At 35.7% G+C, this 13,460-nt stretch overlaps 1 protein-coding gene across 2 annotated transcripts in view; it reads right to left on the bottom strand.

The window, feature by feature from the left end:
- CNTNAP2 (contactin associated protein-like 2) overlaps window positions 1-13,460 on the bottom strand; it is a 1,033,702-nt gene that overhangs the window by 173,657 nt on the left and 846,585 nt on the right. For both annotated transcript variants that reach the window (XM_017822277.1, XM_017822284.1), the window contains one exon: window positions 1,345-1,472. In XM_017822277.1, the coding sequence (XP_017677766.1) occupies window positions 1,345-1,472 (128 nt within the window). The remainder of the gene's footprint in view (window positions 1-1,344; window positions 1,473-13,460) is intronic.

Raw genomic sequence — 13,460 nt, 5'->3', positions numbered from 1 at the left:
CTGGAGGGATCATTTGCACAGCCCAGAAAGACCATAAACAGAAAAAGAGGCAAAACGCATTCAGTTCTATCACCAAGCAATGGCCTAAGGTTTTGAGGCACTGGACTGGGACACAGAAAGCTCTCATTTGTACTTGTCCTGCAGGATGACTCTGAGTATGTGATTTCCTCTCAGTTGGGATTAATTACTTTAGCTTAAGGCAGAGATAACGATACTGACCTCCTTTGCAAAGTACTTAGAAACGTGCAGATAGAAAACATGTATCTGTAAAAGGGCAGAAGAGGAAGGACAACCATACTCATCCCTGTTGTGCAGTGTTAGATGCTGCTTAGAGCCAGGTTGTTCTAACCAATCTGCAGGTATTATGCCAACCCTTTCAATATTTCCATCACTGCAATCTTATAGGCTGATTTTATAGTACTCTTTACCAGCATCTGCAGATGGGTTTTGTATTCTTTATAGACCATGCAAATTTTAGTTATTTTAAATTAAATCAGGCAACTTTCCTTTCTGCACCGCCTATAATGGAATGACCTTCAAACACAGAGGACAAATATAATATGTGTACCAGCTGCACAAAGCTTAAATTTTTGAAGTGTGATTTAGAAGGGCCTTAAGCTGTTGCTCTGCCTTCGGTGGTGAATTTCACCTCCTGAAATATAAAACAGATTGAACGAAAAGTACAATCCTTCTCACTGCTTCTCAACCTTTTTTTTGTGCGTGAAGTGGAAATTTATCCATTATACTGATTTACTCTATCATCTGCTAATCAGACTGGAGAATATGCATCTTGTATGAGCACTCAGCCTGGAAATCAGAGACTACTACAAAAAACTCCCAGTGCTTTACAAGGAAACATCTAGTCTTGATACAGTTACCATTTGATAACAATCTTGTCAAAATTTTTACACCTGTAAACAGAGCTTACAGTGGTAAGTTTTGCCATCATGCTACTATTTATATAACATAAGCATAGTTTACAATGATACGCTTAGCCATGATAATGACACTGACAAGAGCACCCAACAGAAGCACAGGTGTTGAGAGATATTCTTATGCAATCTGTATTACTGCACATATCTACATAAACCTAGTTGAGTAATCAAAGTTGCTACATTAACCGTAAAGTAAAGACAAATATAAATATTTTAAATGCAAAGATAAGCCACTATATGCGTATTTCATTGACAAAATTTCTCAAATCACATCATGCTTTCATAGGAAAAGGTCTCTTGAGTAGGCAGTCATGTCTCTAAATTTGCATAGGGTATCTACAAAGTTACCACTATTCAAATTAGCTTCTACCCAGGAGTAGAAGAAGTAGAAGAAAATCAGACAACTTACGATCTCCTTGACAGCGCACGGGACCCACAGACACCTTGGCTTCAGACCCAGGCCGGTCAACATCTCCGACGACTACCTGACTCACTGGTAGGTGCTCTTTGTATGACAACATTCCAGTGTCTTTTCTCCTGAATTACACAGAGAGAAAACGAAAGCCACTGTGAAGTGTATTAAATTATTTTCCTTGATTATTATTATTGTTCACCAGTCTAAGCACGAAAAGAATAGGTATGCAGCAATTACATCAGTACACTGTTACTCTCTAAAAAGCTGTCTCAAATTACATCAGTTTGACCAGTAACACTGCCTGTTCACTGGAAAAAAAGATGGATAGCAGCTACAAGGAACACATTCAGAGTAGCTGCTTGCTTTCTGGCCAATCCTGGACTCAGCTGGGCTGGAGTGAGTACTTGATCACTTTGCTGCAGATCTCCTTGACTTCTGAAAGGGAGAAAAATCTTTATGCATCCTAGAAGTGTATCTGCTTTAATTTAGTTCCTGCCAGTTACTATCCTAACAACACAACCTCTGCATATCAAGCAAACAGTGCTTCCTGTATATTTAACATTTCTATAGTTGTGTTAAAAAAAGAGAAATTAAAGACTAATTATCTCAACAGGCTTCTTATCTAGGCCCTGTTATTTCTAATAGTAAGTGCCTAAATTAAAAAAAATCTAAACTTGTGAATCTAACTGTGAGTATACGGCTCAAACCCCATTTTAGTTAGCAAGATCACTAGAATTCAATTTATAGTCATGTCTTAAAGCTCCTCATTTCAACTGCAGCAAGAAACCTAGTGCTTTTCCATGCCTAGACCAAATCACTAGTTACAACTATTAAAACATTTTTCCTTTATTATTTCAAGAGCTGAATTCAGCCGGCTTGCTGAATGCTGTTTCTTCCTGACAGAAAATGAAATAACCCAAATTTAATTAGGTACTCTGTTTCTCAGCTGTTTTTTTTTTTTTTGTGTGTGGTTTTGGTAGTTGTTTTTTTCTTTTTTTTGTTGTTGTTGGTTTATGATCTTTGTTCTGTTTTGTTTGGGCTGGTTTTTGGTTTTTTGGTTTTGTTTTTTTGATAAAAACACGCACATAGGAAGATAAACTATCCACATAGGAAAAAATGCCCCATACATAATGTTAGGACTATACTTTTTGACACAAAAAAAAGCAAGAGGGAGAAAAAGAAATCCATCTATTTATCTCTTTCCCTCCCCTCCCTCTTTCCTTTTAGCTCTACCCTGCCATGTAATTGAGTATCTAAAGTAAGCAACTTTTTGATCTAAAAAAATCAATTCCTTTGTTCAAAAATACCATAAGATGAAGGATGAATTCAGGATCCAGAAAAGCTATCTAAACTACACAGTCTGACTATAACCAGGAACTTGTAATGATTTTGGGAAAATGAAAGTCTTTTTCGTCCCTAACTTGGATGACTCCAAGATCTGACTCACTACATTGCTAATAAATGGGCAGCACAGCAGGGATCTGCATGATCTGTGGTAATGATCAGTGTCTTCCAGTAGCACAGTAGTGTTTTTCTGTGGTGTCTCCTGTTATCATCCTTACTGGGTCCATCTGAAGGAATGGAAGGCACGACATTCTTTTAAAAAAAAGCATGACTAAGGTAATTAAAATAACCATCACATTTTCCAACAACAGTTCATCGGAACTTGTGTTTGTTCCCTCTGATGAAGAGAGTAATTAGACATTTAATTACTAGAGTTTTTCAAAGAGCAGATGACTGTTTTCCTTAATTTGTATGTTCTTCCCCTTCAGAGAACCTGCCTTTCCCCTTTGTATTATATGACCCTTTGTATTGCTGAGATCATTAACCCTCTTTGCTTGGACACAGCTATACCAGGAGCTATTATGGTGAGGTTGCTACAGGAGATTGCTAGAATGGAAGGAAAATGGAGATCCTGCCGATTGTGCTAGCTTGTAGCACAGTACTTTTCATCCACAGATTGCCATGCCCTTTACAAAGGTATCCTTTTCATCAATTTGGAGACAAGAAATGTAAGAAAAGAAAGATTAAAGGACTTTCCATTTAGGAAAGAAAAAAGTGAATAACAAAGCCAGGTATGTAGACCTAATCTTCATCGCTGTTAAAGACTGCATCCATGGGACCCACTCCCTTCTAATAGAGGATAAATGTAGGTCATCACTTTACTCTTTCTGAGGTTTTCCTCTGAGACTGGCTTTCTCTGATGATTTTTACTCTTTCAAAAAATGCTTTAAAGTTGGACATATCTATTTAAAATAAGGAATTCTTCAAAGAATGGTAAAAAGAAAACTATTGGCATTTCTCTTCTTTTTTTCCTTTCTCACAAAAAGAGTTAATATTTCAGGTCCAAATAAGAATGTTAAAGGTCAGTACTTTTCCTGTCACCAATAGCTTTAACCTTCTTTGAAGGAAAAAAAAAGGAGCAGTAACAATTTTCTCCCTCTTTTCTGAACATATTTCTACTCATTTTAATATTTTACTTATGCACTTAGCGATATGGTCACTTTAAAACTATTACCATGCCAATAAAATTAAATGTCAGAGTTCTTTTCAGAAATAGCTTTATTTTTTGCTAATTGCTTACTTGTCTCATCACTGTAGTGAATGCATTCTACCCTGCACTGAAACTACTGGGGGCTAGGATACTGGACTAAGAGTCGAGAGAAATGTGTTTTCTTTTCTCCAGCAGAACCTTCTTTCCCTCTTAACAAAAGTGGGACAATGATAATTTTTGGCCCACACACGCACCAATAAGATAAATAGATTCAGAGACTGAATGGCTCTGTTATGCTTTTCTAAGGTGCTTGTAGTTCCTCTGGACATACTAATCAGTGCTCACAAAGTCAAAAAAGTTTTAAACCAAAGGCTGGTTATTATATTTGACTTTGTACTACACACTTAGAAATAATCACAGCTGGAACACTCAATTCCTGCAAGTGATAATGCTTCTGCCGGTATTTAAAGACTTTGCACATTAAGAGGGTGGAGAAAGTCTCTGAAGTTTTTCCTCACCAAAGAAAATCCCCTCAAGAGAATAAAGATTGAATTCAGAGTGTGTCATATTCCTATTAATAGCCAAATGGGAGATGAATGAATCTGATCAAATCCTGTAATTATTACCAGGAGATATTGATGAAATCTCAGTGTAATTTTCTATTCCTAATTTCTTTTCCTATATATAACAGCCTGTAAAGTGCTTCAGGGTGCCTTTGAATGAAAATAGCAGATATTAGTGGGAGATTCATCATTGTTTTGATTATGATCATCTACTTACTGTTTATAAGCAATCTCTGGCATGTAAAAAAGAAATACATTATGCATATATCAGCAAATGACATATCCAAAGTAATGATAAGATTCTGTATCACTATTAATTTGTTTATATAACAATTTAATACAACCAGACTTCTGATACTGCAGTTATTTGTCTTCTCTGATTTTTTTAGGCATCATTTAATTATCAGTCCAGGCCTACAAAGAACAAATAAAGAACATACTACAGGTAGGAATGGATTCAGTTTTAAAAGATATGGTTTAGTAAGTCGGGGAACTGAAATTGTTTTGAGAATGCAAATAAAACACCTACTGGATTGAAACTGTAGTGTTAAACACATATTATTTAGTTATTAGCAGAGGTTTGAAGAACACTAACTACCAAGTGTGCCCATTTCAAGTATATAATTGTCCGCCTCTCACAAGACCCAGCTTTTTAGTACGCAAGCACCGCTGTGGTAATCCCTGCATTTCCATAATCTGAATAAGGAGTTTGGTCCAGCTACTATCTGCAAATGAATGCCTGTAAAAAACACTGTGAAGGATACAGATGTGTCAAGTATTGGTATTTTCTCTCTTCCAAAAATATCTGGCAGGAATTTTATTTATATTAAAACCGCTAAGAAGAACTAATATTACAGATACTTTTATGAACAATGCAAGTTTGGCATCAGATTTAATAATCTGGAATTGAGTTACTTGGAAATATACAAGCTCTAATTAACAGGATTAAAAACAAGAGCAAACAAAAGCTAGGATTAAAGCAGAACTCTTGAAACGTTTTGATAAAGTTTAGCTAACTTTTTAATGTGCATACTATGCAGTATAAAAACCATACTTTTAGATTCACCTTGTACCCAGGGCTCTTTGGAATTATAAACTGCCAACCATAAACTCTAGGCCAAAAGTTTTTATTTCAACTTGATTTTGCTGTTCTCAGGGATTCTTACAGTTCTCTTGTCCCTTTCTCATGTCTTGTCACCTCAGATACCTTTATACGTTAAGTTGGAGCTAATGACTCACCCTTGATTTGTCTGACAAGGGGTGTTATGGAAAATTTCTCATTACTATACAGGGTCATAAAAACTGAAAGAAGGTCATAACTCAATGTAAAGGAGTTTTGCTGGTTTTGTTTGGTGGGTTTTTTTGTTTTGTCTTGTTTTGTATTGTATTGTTTCTTTTTTTTTAACACACCAGCATTGGACAGGATAAGATCCTATGAAATATGTTGTTTCCAACAGCAAAAGAAGAAACTTTTACACTTAAGACTGATCTTAACGCAGTTAAACTTCTTGTCTAGCACACATAAATTTTTTTCCTTGTGAGAGCACTCACCCCCTGAAAATCTAAACAATTTGGTGAAAGACCATCTAATCCCAGCACCCAAATTACTAACATAAATCCATACTTTGAATTCTATTAGTAAAGATCAATTATACCAAAGATATAAGGCTGATGGTGCAGCATTCATAAGTAACCACTGTTTAGAAATTACAAAGGATTGAATACAATAGATTAAATTAATTTAATAAACAAACACCATATTCATCAATAGTCCCACCAGAAGAATGACGAACAAATTTAAGACACCCTCAATGACAATGGACAAAAAATTTCCATTTAGCATGAGTTGCTTAAGTTACTTTATGAACTCCAAAGCTTCTTTGAAAAAGTAACCAGTTTAAATTAGCCATTTAAAGACATGTTTAATTCACGTTTTCTTTCTGGGATTGAGACTTAGATCTCCTTTTTCACTTTACACAGTCTATCCCTTCTCTGACCTCTAATACGAATAAACTTTAAAATTTAAAACATTAGGAAATAAATTTACTCCTTTATACACCTCTAAAATCTCATAAACCCATAACACAAATCCTCATAATTAAATGGACAATAATTTAAATAATTATAAACATTATATGTAGATTATATGCTTTAACGGTGATTAGACAATGATTACTTTGTAAAGCATACAGTCTATAATTCAAAAGCTTGCTAATGTCTATTTTGAAAAAGTTAATAACATCTTGATTTTTTTAAACAAAAACCTTAAAACACCCCAAGTCTTCTAAACTCAGTGTCTAAAAACCATTGACCAGTATGACCAGACATGTGGGATTGAAGTGAACAATTTAAGGTGCCTGAAGCTGAAACTGTATCCCCATGAAATTTGTGTAAGCAGTTTGGTGAGAGTTTCTGAGTTAAGAAGTTGACAGGAAGTCTGCTCCATTTCTTCCCTTTTCTCTGTCCCGCAAGAGATGAGACACAGAAACCTCTTGTGAAGGAACCTTGAGGACCAGAAGATATGCCAATGCTAACATGACACTTCCCAATTCCATGGGTACCAGGGATATGAAGTGAGATACAGCGAGAAATTGGTAAGAAATGTGTCTCATTTAAAAAATCCATCAGGAAGGAGACTGAGATAATTGAAACTGGCTCTATAAGTTCTCTTGTCTGAAAGGACTTGACTTTTCTGTCAAATAGGAGTTTGTAAGAAACTGAATAACCACAGCAAAAGGTGAATAATGGACATAGCAAATGGAGTTCTGGTTTCTTTTGAACAATATGGATCAATTTCTGGGAAAAATCTGCCTTTTCTGAGTATTTGCTCATACTCTCCTTTCAACAAAACAATGGAGACAGAAAGTGTCTCCTTCAAGCAGAGCAGTTCCTCTTACAAACTTCATTTCTTTAGTGTTCTTTCCAAGAAATAAAAGAAATCTAGGGATCTCTTCTTCTGAGGTCCAGCAACTCCTCTGACTTGACTGTTAATTTTTCTTATTTCTATATCAAGATATTTTAAGAATGAAGTCTAGGAATCCTACCATGCTGTAATTGATCTTTGCATCTGTCAGCAATTTCATTAATTTTCTGTCTCATTTTCAATTTTTTTAAAGTAAGTCAGGGAACATAGGTGACATGTCCTTTAGGAGAAAGGCTGAATTGGGATGCCCCTTCCACTTTGTGTGATTACAGAGACAAGATTGCTTGAGATTCAGCTGAAGCCAAGTAAAGAAAGTCCCCTTGTGAATGTAGAGCTGAAAACAGATGATATGGGAATTTTCTAAGGAAAATTGACATTGGAAAGGGCAGACAGCTTGCTCAAACAAATTTTTTTTTTTGTTAGTTCAATTTAATTTGGCATTTAAAACCAGTATGATACTTTGATCTCAAAATATTTTAAATTTGAAAGTTCTTTTGAAAAATAATTGTTTATAAAAGTATTAAAAATAACCTACAATGCCAAAAAAGCTTTCTAGTCATTCTTATAAAGTTTTAAATGCTTTTTCCACGCAGAAATGAGAAAATTCTGTTCTGAACAGGTGTAATCAATTGAAGGACAATAAAATAAATGTGCTATTCAATATGGCCCAGAAAGTTAAATGTCTGTCTTCCTATATCACTTTGACAAAGAGAAACCTGCATTTATTCCATGATCCATTCATGGATGCTGAATCTTCCCATGAAACAGCAAGTTATCTTAGCTCTGAGGGAAGAAAATCATGAAGAACGGTACTGAGTATTACCACCTGTTTCAAAAATTATCTAATTTAAAACACTAAGCATTTTATTCATACTTTTCTACATCTGAATGCACTATAGTAATGGTAACATTTTACTGTGTGCACACTAGAAGCAGTAATCTAACAAAATGCGTGTTTTTAATATCTGCAGTTCTGAATATACTGTTGCAAGATCTATGCAGATAAATTATTAATTCTTTGCAATTATCTCTTCTACTGACTAGCCACAAGCCTTTGGATCATATCCTATCAACTATCAGACCAAATATATTTCTGGCAGGACTTTTAAGGTGCAAGGATCTGTATTGGAAGAAAAATAAAAATCTCAGAGCAGCAGCTTGGAGGCTTCATTTCTTGGAGTTCTTGACAACTTTGACAGTTTTATTTTGTATGACTGAAAGACCTAAAAAAAATAATTGACTATGGCATGACAAAATAACAGATGACTATAATTAATTCTAACTTCAGCCCCTATATGCCTGTTGAGTTCAATAAGGTACTGAAGTGCACAACTTAGTGTTGAATTTGGTCCAGAAAACTGAAAGAAGCACGGGACTTACTGCATCTAGAAAATTTCATTAAAATCCAATTGTATACCATCTACCATTACTCCTACCCTTTCACCAGAACTTCCTGTAGTGTTCATCTTTACATCACATCTGTGCTCATACCTCATACAACCAATCTGTGCCTCACATACAGGCACCATGGGGAACATAAGGGTCACATCTTCAGTTGCTTGTGTAGTTTTGACACCAAATATTTTGGGAAAAGATTTATATTGATCATACCTTGGAGAAGCTGAGGGAGCTGGGGGTGTTTAGCATGGAGAACAAGAGGCTTAGGGAGACTACCACTTTCTACAACTATCTGAAAGGAGGTTGTAGCAAGGTGGGTGTAGGTCTCTTCTTCCAAGAAACAAGCTTTAGGACAAGAGTAAATGGCCTCAAATCGCATCAGAGGAGGTTTAGATTGGAGACCAGGAAAAATTTCTCCACAAAAAGCATTGCCAAATACTTGAACAGGCTGGTGGAGCCACCACCCCTGAAGGTATACAAAAGATATGTAGATGTGATGCTTAGGGAAACAGTCTAGGAGCGGACTTGGCAGTGTTAGGTTAATGGTTGGACTTGATGATGTTAAAGGTCTTTTCTAACCTAAAGGATTCTATAGTTCTATATGTAGGTTAGTTCTGTCTTTGAAATTTGTATCTCCTGGTAAGCATTTTTCATGCTTATCCTCCCTTTTGTCTTTTTATGTCAAACTATTTTTTCATTTGGGCTTGTTTATTCTTAATATAGATTATATCTGAGTCCTTTTAGTCTTACTTTTGGGCTTCTGTATAATAGTTTGTTAGTAAATCTAAAGCTGTCTTACATGAAAAATGTTGTATTCAAGTGTGTTGGATTCTGCTCTGTGCAAAAAATTACACTTATCCTATTTCCATATCACAGGTGACATTTTGGATGAGGAAGAAAAATTAAGTTACTTGCTAGACATCACACAGAAAAAAAAGCATGCCAGCAGCCTTCTTCTAAATAATAAACTATGTAAGTAGCTCATAAAAAGACAAAATGTGGGAAAAGAAGTAATGTCACATACTATTAAGATTCCAAGTTAGTATCTGGCTATTTACTTCCTTTCTGTAAAAAGCATATCTCTACTGATTTTTAAAAAAACTTAGGCATTTGAGCCTTTTTTTACAGTAAGGTCTCTCTATTCTGTCTGACTTCAATGTTTAATTGTACTAACCACAATATATCTTACTTTCTGTATCTATAATCACTTTACATTCTTGAAATACAATTTTTTTTTTGGTATTACACATAATCTGTTAACTGTGTCCCTTTAGAAGACCTCAGTTTCAGTCCTTGGAGAACTAAACTATAGTACAACTTTTGTCTCCAGCCTGAGCCCCAGAAGATTGCTTCCCATTTTACTTTCATGGTTGTGTGGAAGAAGGCAAATCCCCAACAGTGATGCTTCTCTTAAAGTGGCACTTACCCCATCAGCTCAGATGACTAGTTTTATTAAGCCTTTCTTACATACCACGTAGCTTGTATATCTGTAGCTCGTTACTCCACATGAGGATTTCTTAACCTACTGCTGTTTGAAGCTGGAATCAGTGACTCTACAAATTATTATATTTTCTTTCTTCTTATCTAATATACGGAAAAGTTATTTCTAGCTGAAAAACGATTAGTAAAAGTAGTCTAAAAATTATTTCTGCATCAGATTCATGGTTTTTTTTATGTTGTTCTCATCATTTGGTAGATCCTTTAAATGATCCTGGAACTGATAAGTAGATGGGGACTGAACAGCTATTTCAAACATCAAACCATGCGAAAAACAAATGGAAAAAGAAATTCGTAACAACCATTGCTAAAAAAACCAAGCAAAACTGAAACAAAACCTTAAAGGGTTATCTCCAAAGTGTGCTATAAACACAATGAATGATGTTTCTACATCTACTAAGGAAGGAAAGTGGGGTCTATTATCGTGAAAGTCCTCTAGTTAGAAGAAGAATTAAATATCCCAGTATAAAACATTTTAAATGTACCCCCATTCATCAGAAATAATTATCTGAAACTAAATGCTGCACATTTAAAGCAATGGTGCAGCATAGAGGTAATTAACAGACGTCTTTATTCATTCTGTAAACATTTGGGTGTCAAGTACAAGCAAAATATGGATACTTTCCCTCTGCTTGTAAACACACACATATGTATTTCTCAGAATTGATTTAATTTCAATTAGGCTTCTTTTGTAGTGCTCTTGTTAAAAAGACAGATGACCTTTTTGCAAGGATATGCAAATTTATCCAAGAGATTAATTTCTTTATGACCTTTTTGTGTTTTTTATGATACTGTTACCTCTTGTCTGTGTGTGTATTTATCCACACATACTTATTACAGTACAGTAACAGGGGAAAGTTGCCTCATGAATGTAGGGATACCAAGAAGCCTATCACTTCCACCTATAAGCAAAGACTGTGTAGGCAACATAGAAAAGGTTGCAGTCACTGAGGACAGCTCTCTCCTACTGCAGGCAGCTGGATCACATAATCTTCTGCAGAATCTGAACGTGTCTGTACTGGTTTTATCCTGGAGGAAACTATTTTTTTTTGCAGTAGCTTCTATGGTGTTACGTTTTGGATTTGTGACCAAAACAGTATAATGCAGGGATGTTTTTGTTATTGCTCATCAGTGCTTACAGAGGCAAGGCCTTTCATGCTTCTCACATCATCCATCCAGCAAGTGGGCTGGGGTTCACATGAATTTGGGAGGAGACACATCTGGGACAGCTGACCCCAACCAACCAAAGGGATATTCCATACCATATGGCATTGCACTCAGCAATGTGGGGAAGAAGGGAGAAGGGGATAGTGTTCAGGGTGATGGTGTTTGACCTCCGTAATAGTCATTACACATGACAGATAATTGCTTTCCTGGGTCTTCCTGCCCTTGGGAAGTGGTGAATGAGTTTCTTACTTTGCTTTACTCAAGCATGCAGCTTTTGCTTTACCTGTTAAACTGACATTATCTCAACCCATAAGATTTTGGACTTTTCCAATTCTTTCCTTCATCTCAGTGAGCCAACTGCTGTGTGGAACTTAAGAGCCTTCTGTGGTTAAACAACAATATCCAAAATTAGGAAGAATTTGTCTGTTCTTCCCCAATACTCTTATCTGAACTGCATTCTTCATTGAAAATGTTATGCGGTGCACAGTGCTTACAGCATCCATTTATGGACCTGTTTTCCATGAATCTGTTAAATCTTTTTCTGAACCTACTAATGTCTGCTTGTACAGCCTCCTCTGGCAGCAAGTTCCAGAAGTTTGTTAGTGTCTGTGTAAATTAGGACATTTTGCCCATCTGTTTTAAGCAGGTCTTATACCAGATAACAGGCCTGTAGTATTTTTTAATCACCTTTTTCAACACTACCAGCAGATTTTATTTTATTATCTTTATACTTGCCTGTTTGCCTGGAAATTTGATTTTTCTTAGTTTTCATTTGGCTTTGATTTGTCTTAAATAATTTACAAAAATAAATATATGTACGCTCAGGTTTCAGTAAAGGTGACTATATAACTTAAGCAACAGCTCCAAGTCATAATTCAAGAAAGATTTTGTTTACCTCAATCTACATTTAACATAATCTGGTAAACAACTTCCACTTGACCAAAAGTCAAGCAAAAGATAGTACTTGTGATAAACGACTACACCTTATTAGCTGTCCTGAGATATTGCTTTATGTAGAACCATTTCTTCTCAGTAAAACATTTCTTCTTCTTCAGTGAAATATGAAAAAAAGGCCATCTGAATCCCATAAGGAAGCTTACTTGTAAAGTCATGCTTCTAGTGTAAAGAATCCATGTAGCATTTTAATTTCAATTTAAAGACTGTTGGAAGCAATTTGAGATAAAAATGCAACAAATTACCTTGGACCTGATTTACAAAGTCTCCATTGCATACTCAGACAGCTCTTAGAGACTTTGCAGGGTCTCCAGGGATCCTTTTTCCTACACTTAGCCATTTTCATAAATATAGTATTCTGCACGTGAACTGGTGGCAGGGGAAAGAAAAATAGCTGGAGAATGGGGCAGGGGGAAGGGAAGGGCATGTGGGGAGAGTTGCAACTGAGACAAATTGTCTAGCCATGATTAATTACAGACAAGTAGTAATTTGGAAAGCTTGGGGCACTCCTTCATTATACAACACACACATACAAACCCCAAACCAGGAGGGAAACACGAATAGTAACTAAGATAAACCCACACCTAGTGCATGATATTAAAACAATTTATAGAATTTAAGCATCTTTTACAAGCCTTTCTTTAGGTATTAGAACCATTACCTTTTTGCTCTATTTTCAGACTTTATGTATGAAAGGGTATTTGATTGCTTTGAGTGTTTATCACAGATAATGCAGGCAATCTTCCTCTTGACAGTAAAATAATGCCCTATGCATATAACAACAGTCCCCAAGCAAACATAATACTGGAGGTGAGTCTTGCCTATTGTTTTTTTCTTCTTTTTCTTTACCAGATCTTTTGCAGTGGTAAGAATCTGCTATGGGGTAAAATGAGAAAAGGATAAAGAATGATTCTTCCTTCAAATGCTAAAGTTTTGCTACTACCTTAGTGATGAACTGACAAGATATTTTGATTAGTCTCTCTGAAGAAAATATCCCCATCAAGTCTGGGACCTGATACAAAAAATATCTCTTAAGGGCTTCACTTTCTCTCTTCCCCAAAACCCTCCCACTCTCCCTCCCATATGATTATTTTCACTCTTCCCCTTATACATA

Source organism: Lepidothrix coronata, unplaced genomic scaffold (genome assembly GCF_001604755.1).
Source record: "Lepidothrix coronata isolate B3197 unplaced genomic scaffold, Lepidothrix_coronata-1.0 Scaffold3, whole genome shotgun sequence".
Taxonomy (NCBI): Eukaryota; Metazoa; Chordata; class Aves; order Passeriformes; family Pipridae; genus Lepidothrix; species Lepidothrix coronata.
Note: the sequence above shows the minus strand (reverse complement) of the source record. Positions and strands in the feature narration are given on the sequence as shown.